This window comes from Salvia splendens, chromosome 8, assembly GCF_004379255.2.
Source record: "Salvia splendens isolate huo1 chromosome 8, SspV2, whole genome shotgun sequence".
NCBI lineage: Eukaryota > Viridiplantae > Streptophyta > Magnoliopsida > Lamiales > Lamiaceae > Salvia > Salvia splendens.
In genome coordinates this window covers 3,339,408-3,360,556 of record NC_056039.1, presented here as the reverse complement: position 1 = coordinate 3,360,556, position 21,149 = coordinate 3,339,408, and the positions used below count along the sequence as shown (strand labels likewise).

The 21,149-nt window shown below is 35.1% G+C and overlaps 4 protein-coding genes and 1 non-coding gene across 5 annotated transcripts; all 5 read right to left on the bottom strand.

The window, feature by feature from the left end:
- Positions 1 to 63: 63 nt before the first annotated feature.
- On the bottom strand, positions 64 to 2,017 carry LOC121744809 (fructose-1,6-bisphosphatase, chloroplastic-like). The gene is made up of 3 exons (XM_042138463.1): positions 1,475 to 2,017; positions 677 to 1,073; positions 64 to 583 (listed from the first exon to the last, which is right to left on the bottom strand). Exons 1-3 carry the CDS (start codon positions 1,862 to 1,864, stop codon positions 183 to 185), a joined length of 1,188 nt encoding a protein of 395 aa, XP_041994397.1. The 5' UTR covers positions 1,865 to 2,017; the 3' UTR covers positions 64 to 182.
- A 2,623-nt stretch (positions 2,018 to 4,640) lies between these two features.
- Positions 4,641 to 7,050, bottom strand: LOC121744655 (magnesium-dependent phosphatase 1-like). The gene is made up of 5 exons (XM_042138247.1): positions 7,045 to 7,050; positions 6,580 to 6,797; positions 5,720 to 5,891; positions 5,128 to 5,244; positions 4,641 to 5,031 (listed from the first exon to the last, which is right to left on the bottom strand). The coding sequence occupies exons 1-5, from the start codon at positions 7,048 to 7,050 to the stop codon at positions 4,864 to 4,866; spliced, it is 681 nt and encodes a 226-aa protein (XP_041994181.1). The 3' UTR covers positions 4,641 to 4,863.
- On the bottom strand, positions 6,741 to 6,812 carry TRNAP-UGG. The gene has a single exon. It is a non-coding gene; the product is annotated as a tRNA-Pro (tRNA).
- Positions 7,006 to 10,509, bottom strand: LOC121743586 (guanosine nucleotide diphosphate dissociation inhibitor At5g09550-like). Its single transcript, XM_042136914.1, has 14 exons — positions 10,405 to 10,509; positions 10,207 to 10,305; positions 9,604 to 9,666; positions 9,360 to 9,443; positions 9,140 to 9,247; positions 8,878 to 9,050; positions 8,588 to 8,699; positions 8,415 to 8,495; positions 8,270 to 8,332; positions 8,102 to 8,200; positions 7,899 to 8,023; positions 7,592 to 7,802; positions 7,442 to 7,516; positions 7,006 to 7,339 (listed from the first exon to the last, which is right to left on the bottom strand). The coding sequence occupies exons 2-14, from the start codon at positions 10,291 to 10,293 to the stop codon at positions 7,289 to 7,291; spliced, it is 1,332 nt and encodes a 443-aa protein (XP_041992848.1). The 5' UTR covers positions 10,294 to 10,305; positions 10,405 to 10,509; the 3' UTR covers positions 7,006 to 7,288.
- A 4,502-nt stretch (positions 10,510 to 15,011) lies between these two features.
- On the bottom strand, positions 15,012 to 19,286 carry LOC121743210 (MADS-box protein JOINTLESS-like). The gene is made up of 9 exons (XM_042136442.1): positions 19,134 to 19,286; positions 18,637 to 18,828; positions 17,164 to 17,239; positions 16,557 to 16,615; positions 16,347 to 16,446; positions 16,092 to 16,133; positions 15,949 to 15,999; positions 15,744 to 15,826; positions 15,012 to 15,171 (listed from the first exon to the last, which is right to left on the bottom strand). The coding sequence occupies exons 2-9, from the start codon at positions 18,816 to 18,818 to the stop codon at positions 15,162 to 15,164; spliced, it is 603 nt and encodes a 200-aa protein (XP_041992376.1). The 5' UTR covers positions 18,819 to 18,828; positions 19,134 to 19,286; the 3' UTR covers positions 15,012 to 15,161.
- Between the last annotated feature and the right edge of the window lie 1,863 nt (positions 19,287 to 21,149).

Below are 21,149 nucleotides of genomic sequence, written 5' to 3'. Positions count from 1 at the left end.
ACTGATACATGTTTACGAATAGCTAAATAATTCAAATTCTACTTGCATTACAACAACACGGGATTTCAGAAAATCCATTAGCACGGAGAAGAAACGTGGGTTTTATACACAATATAAGGTTGAAATGATGTGGTGAACCAAGTAAACGAAAAGACTCAACAGACGAGACAAAAGTACATTTTCTATACATCATATCCGGGGTTTACTTTTTGTTGCACATCTCCATAACTCTCCAGCTCATCTATATCATCCGGGCTTCCGAGAAACAGAGGAAGTCTCTGGTGTAACTTCACAGGCTGGAGAGACAGTATTCTAACTTTACCATCAGATCCTTTACCTCCTGCTTGCTCGGCTAGGAAACTGAGTGGATTAGCTTCGTATACAAGCCGAAGGTGATCCCTCGGGTTCATCGCAATACCACCATATAAGAGTGTCCCGTGAAAATCAGCAACAAGAGAACATATATATCTCGCTGAATATTTTTTAGGATGTTTGCCCTTGCCTTGTCTTACAGTATCTATATACCGCCTTAAACCTTCCGGCCAGTCAAAATATCGAGCATCATTTACCGAGTATATTTGCCCTGACATGACAAAGAAACATAATGAAATTATTAGACTGATTATGCAGTGCTTTTCTTTCATAAAAGTTGATTACAAAATCAGAAGTTCCATACCTCGAGGAGGAATTTTAATGTCTAGGTGGGTCAGGATGAAGTCTCCCGTCGAGTGATCCAAGGTGAAGCCATGCGTTCCTGAGCCGAAGCTGGCACACAGAAGCGTAGCTGACGAGTAAAGCACATAGCCAGAAGCAATAAGCTTAGTTCCACTCTGGAGAGAATTCAACAACGCCTTCTCTTCTATTGGCAGATGATCGAGTTCCTCCAGTTTCTTATAAATCCCAAATATCGTTCCAGTAGGAATAGATGCATCAATGTTCCGGGAACCATCAAGAGGATCCAACACAACAACAAACGGACCATCATCAGCAAGCCAAACAGGAGCATCATCTTCCTCTGAGGCCATCACTGCAACCTTTCCCGAATTCTTCAAAGACGACAACACAATCTCATTCTGCAATAAAAAATCCATGCTTTGATAACTCAATCCCTCACCACTGAATGTCCAACAATGAAAAACTGGAGAAGATGGAACAAGAGACGAGCTGTGACACTATTGAATGGTAATTCGAAACGAAACAAGAGGCTTTCACCAACTAAACACAGCCTAATAAGTAGTCAATGATATCAGCTATCTCAACACCAAACACTATGTCTATATCATAATTTCACAAACCCTTCTTTTAATCAAATCTGCAAACTGCAACAATTTATTATCCACAATTTCGAAGGGATAATTACTTCAAATAGCAAGCTACTAATCAACATTTCACAGACACATAAATCCCTAAACAACCTCATGATAATAAACAACAAAAGGGGCTTTAAACAATCAAAATCAACAAGAAAACGCACCGCCACGATGTCGAGCGGCTTCGGCTTATCCCTCTCAGCACTGCCAGCTCCTGCGCCGGAGCTTTTGCCGAGATTCGAGCTGAGAGGCGAAGCCACAAGAGCAGCAATCTTCTTGCAAGCATACTCCAAATGAGTGAACAGCACCACCAGCTCATCGCCGACGTTTGCGCCGCCTTTCCCCATATACTCCACCAGAGTCTGAGATCCGGCGCCGCTGTGATCACCAACCGCGCTGATTTTGGAGGCTAATCCACCGAGAAACGCCATTTTTCTTGAGGGGTGAGCTGCAGCGATAAACTGTGGCGGGGAATTTTGAATTTTTTGGGGGAAAAGGTGAGTTCTTGGAGGATAATCTGAGATGGGGGTGATGATTATGGTTGCTGAATGCATCTCTGAGAAGTGGGGAAGCTGGAGTATAGTGTGGGAAGGCTCATTTGAGATGGGCTAAGGTTTGATTTCTATCTTGGGAGTTATGGATGATGTATTTGGGAATTTGGTTGGCCAAGAAAGTGAGAAGCAGTAGAGTGAGAGTTTGAAAACTTGAAATTCAATCAAGAATTAATAATATTTACAATGCCAATTTTTCATTTAAATAAGAATTTTGTTTCTCCTCTTTTTCACTTTTTCTTATTTTAATAAAACAATGTTATTTGAATATCATCAATATCACTGAAATACGTTGTTTTATTTACAAAATTGAAACTTTATTTTGTTTTCAGACATAATGAGACTAATATCATAATTTTTTAAAGAGAAATTTTGGAATATCTTTCAGAATTTGTGATTAAATTTGCTAAGAAATTTTCAGAATAAAGAATTTTTTATCTTTTTCTTATTTTTTCTATTTCTCTAAAAAATAAATAAATAGAGTAAACTATCCATTCATGATATCGGTTTCTAATACACTACTATTTGTGAAATAATTCACAGTTGATTACAAAAAAAACGCAGCGGCAGCACCAATTAGTTAAGTGAAAAAAATCAAATTAATGAACTTGATGTAAAAAGTGTTTCAACTCTTCCAATGAATAAGGATGGTCTGGATCTTTTACGTCTCTGCTCTGCTATAACAACATCAACACTCAGGATACCCCACGAAACTCTAGCAACTAAAATGTTCCCAACCCAAGAAACTCATTCATCATTTGTTTTCATGACAAAAAACTCCTCAATAGTTACTTTTCACTATATTTGAGGAACAGTGTAAAATATCTCCATGCTTAATACTGTAATACCCTTTTTAAATTATTGGCAGATTAGTCTACCACGAAAAAGGAATTGGTATGGTTGTGGTTGTGGAGTAAATTCAGCCTATGCAACGCAGTAAGGGATGTTCTCGTTTCTCACCCATCCCACAGAGGAGAGGTGAAGCATTCTATACCAAAAACAGACACAGCATATAAAAAAATTGTAGCTACTCAATTGCTTCAACTGCACATTCATCCACATCACCTGCTGCACTTCGAGTTTGACGCGACCCAAAAACAAATTTGTGTGAGCTTGACCTAAAGCGGACAAACCAAGGGAAGTTGGACAAGAATTATATACACCTTTCAACTTCTCTTAGACTCCCGATGTGGGATGAGTTTGTACTCAACAGTTAATAATTCTTATGCAGATTACAAATTCTCAGAATCATTAAGATTTTGTTTCGTTGCATTGAAGATCTTTGTATAAATGGTGATAAAAAATGTTATACGAGTATCAATTAGTCGCATAAAAAGTTTTCAACCTAACCTAACACTCTACAGCTTGATAGTAGCTCTGATCTCCACGTTTTACAAATGACTCTATCACAGCCTGGCCATGGCCCATCCATCTATTCTCCACCATCAATAACTAAACTTGTTACTATTACTAAAGCTATTTGTGTAGAATAAATGAAGCAATATTTATGATGATCATGAGTGCATAGGTTTAGCCATCTGCACCCTCTAGATTATGTTAACATGTACGGTTGCTGGTGGGCCATTAATCCACAATAATTGAAAAGCTAGCGAGTTGTAAATGTAATACTATATACTTGAATCAACCATCAGCACAAATAACTGATCTAATCATATCTCTACACAAGTTGGGAGAAAAATGGAAGCAAAAACTCACCATATAATATAATGATGTTTCCATGGCAGCAAAAGGGATGTTTGTTTCCATATGTTTCCACCCCAAGAAACCTGCACAGACTACCTCCCATCCCATCATCTTTAGCAGCCAAGATGGAGCTTCTGGAGATCCAAATGCAGCCAGTTGACGGACTACCGGAGAATTGTGAGGCCAGTATAGATATCCAGCCTGCACAAATGCCCTTCCTGCAATCGGGGGATGTTTTTTCCACTCAGGCTGGGGAACATGTATTGAATCTCTTGCTCATGGTCACCCACTAATTCTTCTCCCCTTTATATCAGACCAAGGACTCACTGCTAAGCTGATTGTGGAAAACCAAGCTGGATATGAAGTTCCCAGGAACAAAGATACTTCTTTTAGCCGTTGCTGAATCCATAAGACGAGTTCTTGTAGAAGAAGAAGAAGGTGAGCAGTTGAGGCTGAAGGCTGCAGAGCTGCAAAGTGTCTTTGGCAATCATGAGAGTCAAGATAATTATATAAACAAATTCATCGACCATCTGAAAGACAAGAAGCAAGTGTAAAATCCAGTGAAACACGAACATCTGCAATCACCATGAACCAGGAAGAACAGTCATGTCCTGTATCGAGTTGAGCATTTAATAAGATCCAAGTCGGGTTTTCTTTGTCGGTTCTTTCCCAACTCGTATTAAGAGTCGAACCGCATAGGTTAGTGTTATAAATATGTCTTTGTCGTTTCTTTATTTATGTCAAGAGTGAATTAAGTTACTTCTTACTATCTTTCTTCTCCTATAAACCCTAACTCTTGTTCGAAAAATACCTAGTTTTCCATCTCTTGTGGAGAATGTTGTCAATCTTCTCTCGTTCCTCCCACGATACATAGCATCAACTGGTGCTCTCGGTGTTGTTCTCATGGCCCTAATCATGCCTGCTGCTGATGATCCACCAATCTCCGATGCCATCGTTGCACGTCTTGACAGTATCATAGCCATGATGAACAGCCAATGACATGCCAACTATACCCAACTATAGTGGGACGACTCAAAACGAAATACGACTCAACTATAGTGAGATGGAGGGAGTATTATAATAGCAAATGATCAACATAAAACCATAAATAAAGAGACTACAACATTATCAAATACAGAGTCAAGTTCTACACAACTTACATGGCTGTTGTTAATACTAAGCAGCATTTGAATCACTAAACACAATGAAATTAGCACAAATCTCTGTAATTAGGACCACTAATCCAACCTGAAAAATGTCATTACAGGTAGGCAGTCCTTTAAAAATGGATCGGGAAATCATTGCTGATTTTCTGAAGAAGTCGGTTTTTGTGAAAATTTCCGCCATCTTTGCTTGTTCTTTTCCAATGCTGACCTACTTTGAGAGAACTTAATGTGCCCCTGCCTCAAAGCTCCGAGATCAACACCATCGTCCACCAAAATACTCGTAACACCCATTTTCGATACCTAGAAGCAAAGATCACAGGCTATGTGGTGATTCACAGCCAAAAAGATTGTCATCCACGTGGTTCAGAAAAGAAGAAGCACAGCATGAGATCTTACTGCTTGTATGTTGTGATCTTCATCATCAAAAAAGAGCATCTCGTTGTATGGAACACCAGTCCTCTGCTTCAGTTTCTGAAAATGATCGGTCTTGTGGGTCCAACTCGAGAATATCTCCTGAAACGTTACAAATGTCAGGCAAGTCCCAGTTCAGAATGTATCTAAAGCATTCGACAGTGGAATTTCAAGAAGTGCTCAAGTAGAAAATAACACCTATGTCTTCATACAGAACCCTGTTCCACCACCACCGCAAATGAACGATGGTCCGGATTGTGCCATACCATGTACGATAAAATAAACAAATTTTTTGCGACAGATACATAAGCATTTGTATTGCATGGTATGCACAAAGCAGAGGATTGAACAAAAAGCTTTAGTAATGACTTTCCAATGTAAATCCACCACAATGGCCAATGCCTCAAAATGTAACAAAAATGAGGTTTCAAGGATTTGTAATCGATTAGGAATCCTTTATTCAAACGAAAAACTAGTAGCTCTTCTAGTCCTAAGCATAGATATGAATTCAGATAATTTCACAAATCAACATAATTAAGTAGCTCAAGCAATTGATCAAATGGCAGAGTTAGCTCACCTGAGCAACAAAAAATGATTTTATTCCCAACTTCTCAAGAAAAGTGTTGGCTTTATCTGGAGTTGGTGATCTCGAGGCAACAGCGATACCAATACCTTTATCCTTGAGAGCATGCAGTATGCCTTTGGCATGCAGATATAGTGATGGCATGTCACACATGGAGAGACATTCACTGCAGAACACACACCCAGATTCTCCATGAATACAATTAAGCAATCCAATGAATATACCACAATAAGAATAACTTAACAAATAGACTGATTCATAGTATTTACAACACATTGCAGATTAAAATAGTCAGTAGTCAACACACACAAAAATGGTCCAGTTTCTTACCATGTTATTGCGGAACTCATCAATCATCATTGTCTAAGCTATGGTAAAAGTATTTTCAAGTTCAGGAAATAATAATGTCAAAATCTAATGAAGATGACCAGAAAAATTGCTACTTCCACATCTAACCCTATGCTGAATAATCTTTCCTTCACGGCTTCACCAAATTTTACTTTTCAACATCGATAGTTGAATACATATATTCTATAATTTCCATTCCACATCTTAATATCATCCATGTATATTAACATAAACTTCAAAGTCCAAGTAAGAAATGAAATCGGAAAATTTAACTGGATAGCAATACTGTCATTGAGGTAAAATTAAATCAAATTACCAATAGAACACACGAATTCTCCCAAACCAAGCTTATCCATCAATCTTTCTTCTGCTGATAAAAGATCACTTCTTTTGGGTTCATTTCCAAGATCCAAAAAATGGGGAAAATAACAGCAAAAAAAAAAGGGATCGGGTTATTGCAGAATAACAACATTGGATTCTCAATCTCAAACAATAGAAAATATTACAAGTAGAAGGGCCAGAGAGTATAATCGAGGTGAAAGACGACGAGACGAGGCAGCACCTCGAGTTCAGCTATGATCTCCATAGCCTCTTTCTTCACTCTCTCGTCGCCTATTTCTCCCTCGATTCGGAATTGACAGCGAAAATATCCATGCCCAAAATAAAAGGGGCATTCCGAGAATCGAACTCGGGACCTCTCGCACCCAAAGCGAGAATCATACCACTAGACCAAATGCCCGCTTATGAATCAGATCTCATTTGACCTGACCAAAGATCAAGTGAACACTATTCAAAAGTAAATTATTTCATTGATTATTTTGTTTCTATTTGATTACATGATTCGATCAAGGAAGTTAAAAAGTGAAAACAAGTCGTATCATTACACAAAATTAGATACAAGATGAAGTTCAAATGAAAAGCATTAGCACAAACATAAAAAATTGGTAAGTTTAGTTGCAACCATCATCAACATCCATGGCTATAATGCAGATGGCTTGTCCCATTACACTTGGCAGAAAAATATATCCTTATTTTAGCTACTAGAAAATGCAAAACCAAAAAAAAATAAAAATTGAATAATCTGGTAAACTTGTATGAAGCTGAGGAGGAGCATGCATGTACTAGTTTCATCTTCTCCGGTGTGGGGATTTGATCCTCTGCTGTGAACCACACAACTCATATAATGAGAGATACAAGTGAAGAATCTGAGACAGCTTATTGTTCACCAGCACTTGCTGCACTAAGGTCCACTGACAAATCAATCACCTAAACCAAACCATATGAGATTATAAGTATGTTAGAATCAGTTATATTAGTATATCTTTTATACTATATTGAGAAGTTGTATAATCTTCTTGTCACATTTACCTTTCCAGTTATCTTGTTATACATAGACAAAACATCTTCCACAGTGGACTCAAAGTGTGTGGATGGGTCATAACTCTGCAATGCAATAACACAAAGTTATGTGAAGATATATGATGACAAGTGAAGCAGATAGAAGAACGCGACGTGTACCATAGAAATATAACAGTGGTCAGAATCGCAGTCGTTGGTAGGTTTATATCTGTCATAGGTTTCGTAGAATATCTCATCAACCGGTCCAAGAATGTCCACCCCGGGCTTCAGCTCTGCCTCCGGGTCGTCAGTCTCAGCCTCTGTCAAAACGAAAGCTATGTATTTGCCTTTTGGCGCCACGTTGTGATAGTATGAGCAGCAGAAGAGATACCTAAGTGAAATCCAAGAGATACACAAGTAAATGATCTTCTGCATGAATAAATCAGAAAGGTATAATAAGTTGGTGAGAAGTGAGAAGCATATATACATGTCTGATTTACGGCCAAGCTGCTTCTGTGGGATGATGACTTGAGCTGAGTGCGACTCGTGAGTGTCTGGGATCGGGTGGCTCATTATAATGACAGCACGCGCAACTTTCCCTACCTTCTCGGCCTGAAACCAGAATTGGTCTGAAAACTATCCACACAAAATATGTATGTCCTTGCTTATGATAAACGCGCGAAAAGTTACTTTATCGGGTAAATATGAGGGGTCGCAGACAACTTTCTTGCATTTGGCTGTTTCTCCTTCGGATGTTACTCCAACCACTACTCCATCCTCATATTCCACCTGTAGATTGGAAAACAATTAACACATCTCGGTTTCCACGAATGAAGCTAGGATGTAACAGATTATCACCTTACAGTCTGGCTTGTTTAGCATGTAAGTCCCACCATAAACTGCGCTCAGACGAGCAAACGCCTATTGATCAGACATCATAACAAGTCAAAACTACAATATCAGTATATACGTCTGAAATTATGATACTTAGAAGGGAGCAAACCTGAGGCAACTCTCCAAGTCCGTACATAGGATAGATGTAAGGAGATCCGGATTGGAATCGCGCCAAAGATTCTGCATACAGCTGTTTGAGGGACGAAAGTTTAGAAAAGCTGTGATACTTCTTCTTTTATTCAACTAAACACCATAGATTGCAATTTAATAGAATCTCTCCACCTTCATTCTTTTCACAAAAGTCAGTGCCGGCTTGTCCAAGTATTCATCGCTGAAATGCAGAGCCAGTGCATGGCCTATAAAATCAATCGTGTCGTCTTCCAGTTCATACTTTCTGCATATTAGAGCACACAAGGCTGTCACTCAGAGTTCAAACATAAAGGCCACTATCCAACTGTACTAAATCCGCGTTCCGTTTACAACATCACGAGAAATTCGTAGGCTAGGACAGCTACACATTGTGTAAATTGGCAGTGTAATAGAGTAATAATGCATAAGTGTGAAAAACTGACGAGATAAGTTGTCTTGCTGTAATCGTGCTCAAGTCCATCCCGTGATGAGTCTTGGGATCACTCTCATTAAAGTCTTGAACAAATACAAAGAACTTGCGCGCGCGCCTCTTCTCAAAAAGCCCCATCAGTGGGGATTTCAATGCCTCGACATCAGTTGCCGGGACCTTGTGGATCTGTAGCATGATGACAAGTCAAGGCTGAACAAGAAACATAAAAAGGAAAAAAGAGAAAGCTAGCAAAAGTTCATCATCAGTCATCACACCTTTCCTTTATTGTAGACAAAACTACCATCTACGGCCTTGAAGTTGAGGTACTTGGTGACGTTCGCATGAATTAAGACGCGTACTAAAGTTCCATTCGCCATCATGAACTACAACCACCAAATTAAAATCTCATTTTACCAATCATAACACAAAAAACATAAGTTGTGAAACAAATAGCTTAGGTATTGCAGTTTCTAACACATCAATGTTCACATATACCTTTGGGATCATATCAACGTTGTACTCTCTACTTGCGCCTAAATTCTCGGGCGGTTGCTCCTCTCCCCTGAAGCGCTTCCAGAGCTGAAGAAAATGAGATATCAAATCCAAATCACTTCAGCTTTGTTACTCTCAACTAGGCAACATAAACATTTGGTCACATAAAATGGGAGATTGATCATATGATTGTATAATATAATCAGTTAAATGGAATCAGAAATGAGAAACAGTTCTCTAACATTACCTGAATCAAATTGAGAGAGCTGGACTCTCCTCCATAATAGTCATTTTTGTCCATGTGTAGGACCTGTTTGGAAAACCATAAAAATGAAAACAATAAGAGAAAAAAACAAGTATTCCCGCCTAAATACTCGTGTATTTTTACCATTCCATGGATACAAACTAAAAAATTACGAAAATAATATGAAAGAAATTGATCAGCAGAACATAAATCGAAGAAGTGACACTTGATACCAAATGATTCGTTGATCATCAATCATATTATTCTCTTATGAGTTCTCTCTCGAATTTTCAATTCATACATTGAGGAATCTGTCTAACTTATCAAGTGAATAATCACACTCGCTTGTGGCGTCATTCTACCGCTCTACATTAGGTATTAAATTCAATTCAAATCGGATGAACATCCATCCGATCTATCTAATCATCTATCCAGTTCTATCAAATCTTTCACAGCTGATTCATCATTGTTCATCGATTAATCGGATAATTTAGTCAGCAATGGTTGGTTGATTTTACCAGAGTTTATTATTCCTCAAGACACAAATAGATCAATTAATCCAAATTTTCTCCCCAAAAATGAGACAGAGGAGTGAGATGAACTTACTTTTAAGCCATCGACGGAGAGAAGGCCGCTGAGAATGCATTCTTTAAGACCAGTGCCGAGAACGATGACATCGTACTCTTCATCCATACCGATCGAACACTAATGTTTTTTCAGACACAGAAAAGAAAGCAAAGGAGAAGGTGTAAAGGAATTAATGGAAAAAGGAGAAATGTGATTTGTGAGGGAGGAAAGAGTAACATTAACGCGCAAATGAAGATCGAAGAGCGCGGGAGATTTTGCAGTGGAGCGAGTCTTCTCCGCAGTTGATGGCGACACTATTCTTCAACCGTTTATATTATCATTATTATTAGTTTAATCATAAAACAGTTACTCTGTTGTTTAGTGCAATACTAATTGGTTTTGTTATTGTTTGTCATTTATGATTTCATCATCTTTACACACAAACAGCATTTACAAATAAGTGGGCATATGTTTGTATTTACTTATTAATTTTGGTGTAGTAGCACTCAATTTATATTTCCAAATAATTAATACTCCTTCCGTATTTTAAAAATAACAACTCTTTCCATTTTAATCAATTCCTTAAAAATAGCAACTTTCAAACTTTCTATTTTAAAAAATCTTTACACCCTATACATCAATTTATTTACCACTTATACCACTAATAAAGTGGACCTCATAGTCCACTGACATTAATTTTTCTATCCATCTCTATTACTTTATCACTTTTTTTTTCTCTATCTCTTTATCAATTTTTCTCTCCCTCTATCTTACTTTACCAAAGTGTGCATTAAAACCAGTGCCGTTTCAAATGTTTCTATTTTTAAAAAACGGAGGGAGTAAGATTCAATATGCAATTTAATATATGTAATTTGTAGCTAAAATAAATTATGGTTACATTGGTCAGAAAATAAAAATAAATTCATTATTATAGTAGTATAAGTTAATTAATGTTTCATTTACCACAAATATACATCAGTCCCATAAAAATAATTTCTTTTTTTCATTTTGGTTCGTCGCTTAAAAATAGTCATTTATATTTTTAGTAAGTCCTTTCTCTCTTGTAAAGTGAGCTCGTTCTCAACTATCAATACTTCAATCATTTTTTCTTTCTACATCTCTTCTACTTTAATAACTAGTGTTAACCCACGTGCGATGCACGACGGAATATTTTTTCTTCATACAATTTTAAATTGTTAATTGATTAATTAAAATGAGAAACAATATAATTATATAAGATTTAAAATAGAAAAATATACTATTTAATAATAATTCAATAAATATATACTCCTCAATTCATTTTACACCTAAAGACATTAAATTAAACATATTTAAAATGAAATTAAGACAAACACAATTATTTGGACAATGATGAAGAGGCTATATATCAAGTGTTGACAATTTTGAAAAATATGTTTAAAACAATCATTCATATTTATCTACTAAAATTAATGTAAGTCACACTTTTAACAAAATAATGAATCGTAACTCATAATATTCAAAACGTCAAAATTATGAGCATAAAAAAACTCAAATGATAAACTACACAAAAAAATACATTAATTGGTTGAATTAACATTATTGCATTAATGAATAATGATAGCTCTTTTGAATGTTGGAGCGTTTATCTTTATTTATTACACTTTTAAACGTGGCTTGTTGGAACATGAAACATATATACTATTTTTTATACTACTTTACAATTCTCAATACTACAAATTTTCTTTTTGTAAAAGAATAATGCTATGCGGCCACATTATGGCCAGCCATAAATTAATTAAATAACAAAAAACTTTGATTTTTTTTCAAATTTTTGGTTTAATACTACTTGATTTTACTTTTATATAATCTTCATTTTATGTTCCTCAATATGTTAGTGTTGCTCTTTCGTAGTTTTTGCTCAACTTATTACTACTGTCATTTCTTGATTGTTGCTCAACGTATACACTAATTCGTGATATTAATGTGTTTTACGTAATGGAATTCAAAGATAAGTATTAACTCACAAGTCCATTCACACACATATAAGTTTATATCGGTAATTCTAATTTTTTTATACTTGTAAATGGACTAAATTAACTTTTTATGGCCAGCCACATTATGGCCATTTAGCATCACTCTTTGTAAAAATATACCTAATATGGAGTATATATTTTACTCAGCATGATCACCTACAGATAAGATAATTAGATTCTCCATATAAAATCAGTTGTATCCCATAACAATTAAGTGTTAAATCCTATTTTCAACGATAGTATTATTAGCAAACCAAAATTTAGTAGCAGACTAATTTATTTTGTTTGAACAACTAAATATACAAAAATAATAAATTGTGTAAATATGAAGATAAATACTATGCATGTTTGAGTAAAGGACGTTACAACTCTTCCCTCTCTAAGAATTGTAAGAAATATTGGGATAAAATTCTCGAAGCATATACACGTGGTACTCTTACTATTGTAATCAAAGATAAAAAAAAACTATAATAATGAAATGGAAATTACAATGAAAATTAGTCAAGAAAAACTCTCTTTCCGCAAGACAAATTACATCACGGTTAGTACTCTCGGATTGACGCATTATCCCCAAAAATGAAACGACTTCCTCCTAACGTATATAACATCTCAAACCCGCTAGACACCAATAAACTTGATGGGGCTCCAAAAATCGAGCAAAACAATGTTCCTAAAATGTGCAATAAAATGTTGAGAGCTTGAGAGAGAATGAAGAATGCTTTTGTTAGTGTGTAATTCGTCCACAACTCTATGCCTTTTATAGGCATAAAATTAGGACATGAGAGATCATAGAATTAAAACATCATAAAATATAAAATCAAGACAATAGAGGTTACAAAATTTATTAAATGTTCATTATCCTATTTGAATATTTGTAACCGTCGGTTACTCATTGTAGTGCTTTAAGAATTAGTCAAATGCCCATTAAAATATCTAAATAAATATTCATGAGAGTTACTTAAAATATTCAAATTGGTCCATAACTTATAAATATTTCAAAACGAAGACAAAACATATAAATATTTTAAAAGAAGGTCAAAACTCGTCTTTTATATATGTATAGATTTCACATTAAAACTCAAGTCGCCCCCTAAGTTTTTAAAACTCATCTTCTTGCTGCACAGATGCAATACTTGATTTCGATTTCGAATTTTGCAAGAAATGCTAATTTTAATGTGAATGCGTCGACTTTATATATTTAGTGTAATGGTTGCAAGTTTTAACGACCTTCTATCAAGGAAGATGCCGCATGCAATTTTTTCAAATGAAAGAAATATAAATATATTTCCTAATAATCAGTGATGAAGTCAAACATTTCACGGAAATCCGAAATGACATTTCATAGCTTCCTCTGCTAAAAGTGCTCTTCAAATAAAACAGAACTTAAATTAATAAGTGTAACTCAATTGGTAAAGCGCTTTTCCTCATATATATATTTAGTTCCATATCACCAACATATTAAGGAATTATTATTAATTAAAAGAAATTTAACAAATATCCAATTTATAATATTTACTTATAAATCTCAAAGTATACCAAAAATCGGTTTTTACCAACTCTTTTTTGTCAAAAGATGACATAAACTTTTAAGTGTTCAGATTTTGGCAGAAGTTTATACTTTTATTGTATCGAATTTTTGGGATCTATGTGAAATTTGTCATTGAGAATTTCTTAACAGTATACTATTTTAAAGGCACATCGTATACAAGTCTAAATTCATATAATAATTTTAACGTCAAGGTATCGAGGCGTTACTTTGTTTTTTGTCCTTAATTTCGGATTTTGGATTTTGGATTTAGAGTTAGTATTCCTCGATTTTCAATGTTGTACCTATAAGCAGCAGCGGAGGCAGTAAAATAAACTTTATGAAGCTAAATTCAAATTTTTTTTTTATGATGAGAGGGGCTAGAAACATAGTACAGTACTACTAGGGTAATTATACTATACATACAAAATATTTATCTATAATTTTAAATTAATATAAAATTTTTTAAGTTAACATATACCATAAAGAAAGTTTGGCTAGTATTTAAAATTAGTACATTTCTTTAAAAACCACTAACACCGTTACTTTTATCCTATTTCCTCATGGTATTATTTCTTCAAATAATACCTCATGCATTGCCATATAGGCATCTTATCATACAGTAAATATGCAAATAATTTCAGCTAATATTTGCAGCTAATCTATATAAATAATTTTCAACGAATTTTCATCCTCCCTAACTGCACGCACAAACAATTTAACCTTCTTTGATAAGGTATATAAGCCATATATTATACTCCTATATATTTCAATGAATGATTCATCTCCTTCTAGCTAACCACATAATTTTTTCTATTTCCTTTATCTTATTCTTAATTGGTTTTAGCCTTTTTTTTCACACACAAACACACACATTCAATCTCTTTTCTCCAAAAAAATAAAAAATAAAAATGAATGTGTTGCTGCAACTATAGTAGCTAGTTTTCGGATGACTTGCAGCACCGAAATGGCCTTCTTCCACCCCAATTTCATTATGCAAACTCCTCATGAAGATACTTATCTATTCTAATCATTCTTTTAGATGACATAATTTTGGAGTGAATAGGATGAAAAATAAGATAAAGTAATGGTGTTAATGGTTTTTAACAGAATATACTAATTTGAAGCACTAATCAAACTTTATGTATGATATATGATAACTTAAAACTTTTTGTATTAATTTGAAACATTGATTAAACATCTTGGATGAATGGAATTAATTTGAAACAATTGATAAAACTTTTTTTTTTATAATTCTTCACTGGACCCTACGAGATGAAGATGCAAAATTTGAAAAACTATCATAAGTTTCAAACTGTAAATATTAAATAGATAGTACTTCCCATGTGGTATGTTATTACACGGCGACAAACCATCCAGATCTAGAAATCATGCATCCGTTTACATCAAACATTACACAAAATATATCTCATTCATATATAGTTACAGTTGGATTAGGGCAGCCTGCAATCACAGAGAGGCAATAATGTTTAATTAAGTTTCGTCATATAACATTAATTAAGACTAGGAAATTAATACTCCAATTATTATAATCCGTTTTGTTTATTACTTTAGAAGATGTCACACGTCGCATGTTTAAGCTAATTCAGGCATCATTGATAAATAAAAGGGTAATTGGTCGAAAAAACCATGAACTATTGCCGGAATTTGGTATTTCTCACAAACTTTAAAGTTGGTCATATAAATCACGAACTTTGACAATTGTGCAAATTTCTCATGGCGATAGAGGCCAAACTATATGGATTGTTACATGGAAATCAATAAGTCCGCATGGAATTTACTAATACAAATCTACTAATTTCAAAAATGACACATATGCCGCCACATAAAAAAAATCCACGTTAATTTTAGCCATGACTGAAAATAATTACCATGAAAAATTCGCACAGTTGTTTATTTATCTTACCAAGGTTATGAGAAAAACTAAATTTTGGCACATAGTTTATGATTTTTTCGAACAATTATTCATAATTAATTGGAGTACTACTTATTTAAATGTAATATACTAAGCTTACCCTAGCTTGAGGAATGTGCCGGAGCAATTGCTGTCGGAAATAAGCTGAATTCCTAGGTCAAAAGCATTTCTTTTGATGGATTTCTGCGCCTCAAATTCAAGTTCATTTAAGTCAAAATATATAAATGTAATTTGAATTGAGATATATCAATGCATCTAAATTATATAATAAAAAAAAAACTAAATTAGCTAGCTCGTAAAATGACCTCTATTGGCTGGGTATTCAACAGTGAGTTTTCTTCCATCAATTTAAATTCCTGCATTATCCAATGAATTAAATCATGAAAAATGTGTGGTCCATCTAAACATATTTGTTAGGTAGAAAATTTGGGTAGGTAGAAGCACTTGCCTTTGTCTTGAGCTCCCTCATTTCATCTTCTAGCCTCTCATTCTGCCACCAATCAAAATATGTAGACGAAATAGCTCTATATAAATATGTGGGCTAGTGAACGTGAATACACGATTGATAGAGGCTATGTTTTCTAAATTTTATTTAAAAATATATTTTAGGTGACTCGATTCATTGATATAATCGCACATAAAACTTGGTACATGCAGGTTATGTGTATTACATGTGCTTGACCTATAGACTGTACTTACATACCTTAGTTTTTCGAATGCGGCTCATTCCTCCCTCGATCAATTTCTCAAGCTTCATGAGACTGGCCAAGCTAAGCCCTTGGAGATGTTCTCCCTCAAGCTGTCTATATATAGAAAAAAAAAATTAAACAAGTACTGTATAAATACATATTCATCTCTATGTTAATTATTGTATCATATCATATACTCCATAATGGAGTTTGTCATGAATTACTTTAGCTCAATGCTGAGCTCCATAAGATGACTGCTGAGTTTGCCATGGCCATCACTTCCCTGAAAAATGACTCTTTGATTATTGCTAATTTCACAACAATGCATGAGATCATCATAGTTTATACAATGTTATCAGTATATATTAAGAAAATGGAATTAGATTGAAAAAATCTAGAAACCTTTTGTATTGGTTTAATAAGGTGAATTAATGTGAGCATGCATATTTTATCAGTATGATTTATTGATAACAATAGTAATAATGAATTCCCCAGATGCATTCATGTCTCTACTCCACCACTAATTGACCAAATCTACTAGTAATTACTAATTAGGTAAAAATTATTAAAAGAGAACGATTGTATTTTATCAGTACAAAATTGCAGATAACACTGTTTTCCTCAGAATGAATTCATTCAATCAATATTATCAGAAAATATAGTAAACATAGAAATGATTGATCATCTAAACATATCCACAAGATTCACTATAAGTCAAGATATGATCGGTTCAAATCGAAAATTATAGTACATCAGATTAACAGTTAGTGAAGACTGAAGAATAGTTTATTCGATCAGGAGTTGTAAAATAAAATAAACTTATGAGATTACCTGAATATAGAGGGGAGGTTGCCTAAGTAGTTTGCATTCTGTTTGATGATCATGCCTTTGGATGATTTGCATCATGCTTCAAGAAGCCAAAAAACTTTATAAACGAATTTTGAAGCTTGTGTATCTTTAAAAAATACTTAACAATAATAGGAATGGTTGAGTTCATACTAGAATTATCAGGTGTAGTAAGTATGATATGAATCGGTTGAGTTCATACTAGGATTACTACGCCTGAGATAGACTATACGACATTTTGTCTAAAAGTCCAAAAATGTACTCAACAATATTTTAATTTTTTTTAAGTTCACAATTAACTGTTAGTTTTAATGCGCTAATTTAGAAATCACCTCTTCATGATAATATATGCAATAAACATACATATACAAAATCTTCAATTTGTTTTCACTAATCCTAAACGAATAACTTTCATATAGAGTAATATGTTTTCTAATCATACACGCATATGGATATTAGAAAAGATATTGGATGAATTCCACCAGACTGCAAGCTTTGGTTGTTACCATTTGCCCCCAATAATCCTCCATGAAAAATACAATCTTAGTGAGTATATATATATATATATATATATATATATACCTGATTGATCCTAATTAATTTGTAGTATCTTAACTATGGATCCCTAGAGGACTATCCTTAATAACTTTATTGTAAGTAAGTTTAACTTAAACATGAATATAAGAATAACAATTCCTCCATCACACCCAACATATAAATAGTTAGATATACATATATACAATCTGACTTGATTAGATACAAATGAAGAAGGTATACATGTTATGTAGAAGAAGTTTGTTATATGTGTATGTATAGCTCACTTTCTCTTTCACCAGATAGGTCATGTCTAAAATGCATGAGAATTTTTGTCTACATCAGTTAAATTCCAGCAATTAATTGCTGTCACTTTTTTGCTAGCTTATAATTTCAATTTTGCAACTTGTAAGCTTTCTCATGTAGTATGTACTTAAATCAAATTCAGAAAAGATTTAAAGTAAATTAGTAGCTAATATAAGATCATACATATGTTAATAGAAGAAAATCAGTTCCTAGCTTGCAATTTTTTTTTATCACTTTCAAGTATATAATAAAATCACAAAACTAGTTTATTTGACAACATATTTAGTTCAACAGTTGAACTGATACCAATAAAAAACCCAGCTCCCTCTCTGGGTGTGTGTAGCCCCCATATTGTACTTATATTCTTGATGATTACATTGATGGTAGTAATGAAAAATTATTACAGTATATGGTTATGAGTAAAGCATATATTGTTTCCATGCCTTTAAAACAAGATCTATGACATATGTAAACTAAATCTTAATTAATTTACACATCATCAAGAACTTCCCTCAATTAGGTCTAAACACACAATTAACCTCCCAAACCACACCAGTCGTACTTCTGTGTGTGTGTGTGAGAGAGAGAGAGAGAGAGAGAATGAGAGAGAGAAAAAACCTTGAGGAAGAGTAGTCGAAGAGTTTGCCGGAGGCTGAGAAAACAATAAGGGCAATCTCAGCATCGCAGAGAGTGGAGAGCTCTCTAGCTTTCTTGAAAAGCCCTTTTCTCCTCTTGGAGAAGGTCACCTGCCTCGCCGTCAAGTTGTCAATCTTCTTGATCTCAATCTTCTGCCTCACCATTTTGAACAACCTAAAAACAAACACATTTACTTTATCACATCGCGAAAAAGAGGATGTCCGTACACATGAGATGTATTTTAGGTACTAGGGTTTTTATTACATCCTCAGCTACAAACAGTAAAACCCTCACCTCAAATTCTTCTCAAAATTTTAATTTAATTTAGCAATGGATGATAAATAGATTTTTTTTTTCTTCATATTTTGTACTTAAAAAAGGAGAATTTAACATTTAGGGGTGGGAGAGTAGTACAAGAGATTTGCAGAAAAAGAGTAAAATTGCTGCGCATATGCTAATTCAGGGAAGATTTTGACTACCTGGGATGAGAGAGGACACTGGCTAGAGAGAGAAAGCAAGGCTCTTCGCAAAGGTATTTGTCAATCAATCTTAAAGTTTAATCGGAGTTGCTGCCAAAGCTGGGGTTTGTGGTGGGGTGAGCATATTATAAATATGAAGTTTTTTTTCATCCTTTTTTTTTGCTTTCTTGAAATTAACGGTGTGCGAGTATTTATTGGCCATAAAAACTTAGCTAAGACACTATTCAATTCCACCAACAAATGTACTTGCAAGGTTAGCGTAGATGGAGTACCATTTATACAAAGGTAATGTATGCTAATGCAGGTTAATATTATGACTTTGATTTTAGCATTGTAAAAGATTCAATAGTAGTATTATACTAGGAGTATTATTCAAGTCTTATATTATTCTAAGTCCAATTAAATATACTTTCTCCATTCCGGTAATGATGGTATGTTTCTTTTGGGCACGAGTACGTGGAAGAGTTAGTTAGATAAGTCTCTTCTTTTAGGCACGAGTCTGTGGAAGAGTTAGTTAGATAAGTCTCGGCAGAGGCGGATGCAAAAAATTGTTATAGTAGAGGGCTATATATTCCAAAATTTTATATGAGATAATAATTTTCCTATATTTTCTTGTTTTGATAGGAACTTTTGCACTTCATTTTACATAAAATACCGACAGAATTATTAAGTTATTCAACTTAAATAATTAAAAAAATAATTTGAGAAAGGGCTTAATTAAGCCCCTCAAGCACATGTGTGTCCGCCCATGAGTCTCGGGTCACATGTTTACTGTAATTTTTAATGTATAATACATTTTTTTTCTTCTAAATCTCAGAATCTCCACCACCACCATAGATTATGCGTTGCATCTCTTGATCTAAGCGATGCAACAACCACCACCGCTATTGCCATCGCATTTCTCCTCCTCAAACCACATTTCTGCGTCGCCACCACTACCATTATAATCATCTCTTAGAGCATCCGCAGCGCTGCTCATCTGCACGAACGACGTCCGTGCCGCGATGTGCTGCTCGCCGCTGGCACGGCGCTGCTCGATGCATCGAGCACTTCCGTGCCGCTGAGCAGGCTGATGTGGGTCGTTCTGATTGGCCAACGGCAAAGCTGTTGGCATTTTTGATTTTTTTAAAAAAAATCAAATTTAATTTAAAAATCAATTTTAAATAAATAATAATAATTTCCCACTTTCCAATAAATTATATCCGTTTTCTCCCCACTTTTAATTTATTTTTCAATTTTTTCCCAAAATTTACTTTTTCATCTATAAATACCCACACTCCCACACCAAAAAATTCACTCCACATTACACAATTCTCATCTAAATTCTCTCATCTTCTCTTATCAATTCTCAATCTTTCACTCTTACAAAAAAAAATGTCCGGCTCCGGCGATCACCCCTCCGACTCCCGCGGTTGGAACCATGAATGGTTCGGCTCACAACCATTCCCTAGTCCGGAAATGCAATTTTCGGCCCCTCCTCAAACCCAAGGTTCTCAAGTTCCGGGTGGCTACCGGCCTTACCCGGTGGACGACCAAGATGCCCCGGATGGGCGATACAGGTGGGCACCCGAACCCAGATCGGGAGGGAGCGACGGCTCTCAAACTCCTCTTCTTCCTACTCCTACTCATACTCCTCGTGGTGTCCGCATCCCGTACACTCCGGCGGAGATGGATCAATTATTCAAAGCCTATTTGATTATCTCTGAAGATTCAGAGATAGGCACGAACCAAAGCGGGGATAGGTTTTGGTGGCGCGTCTCTCGCCTGTATAATGAAAACCGCTTGGTTGGAACCATCGAGCGCAATGAGAGTATGGTGCGCAATGCCATATTCAGAGCCAATGAAGAAATCCAAAAGTTCCAGGGGTATTACCTCTAGGAAGAGCGATCGGCGGGGAGCGGCAGGAGCGAGCTCGACATCATCAGTGCCTCCTTGGCGACCTACCAATCCCTAAATTACAAACCGTTCAAGTACCTTAGTGCTTGCCAGGAGGTGCGTGTGCATCCGAAGTATAAG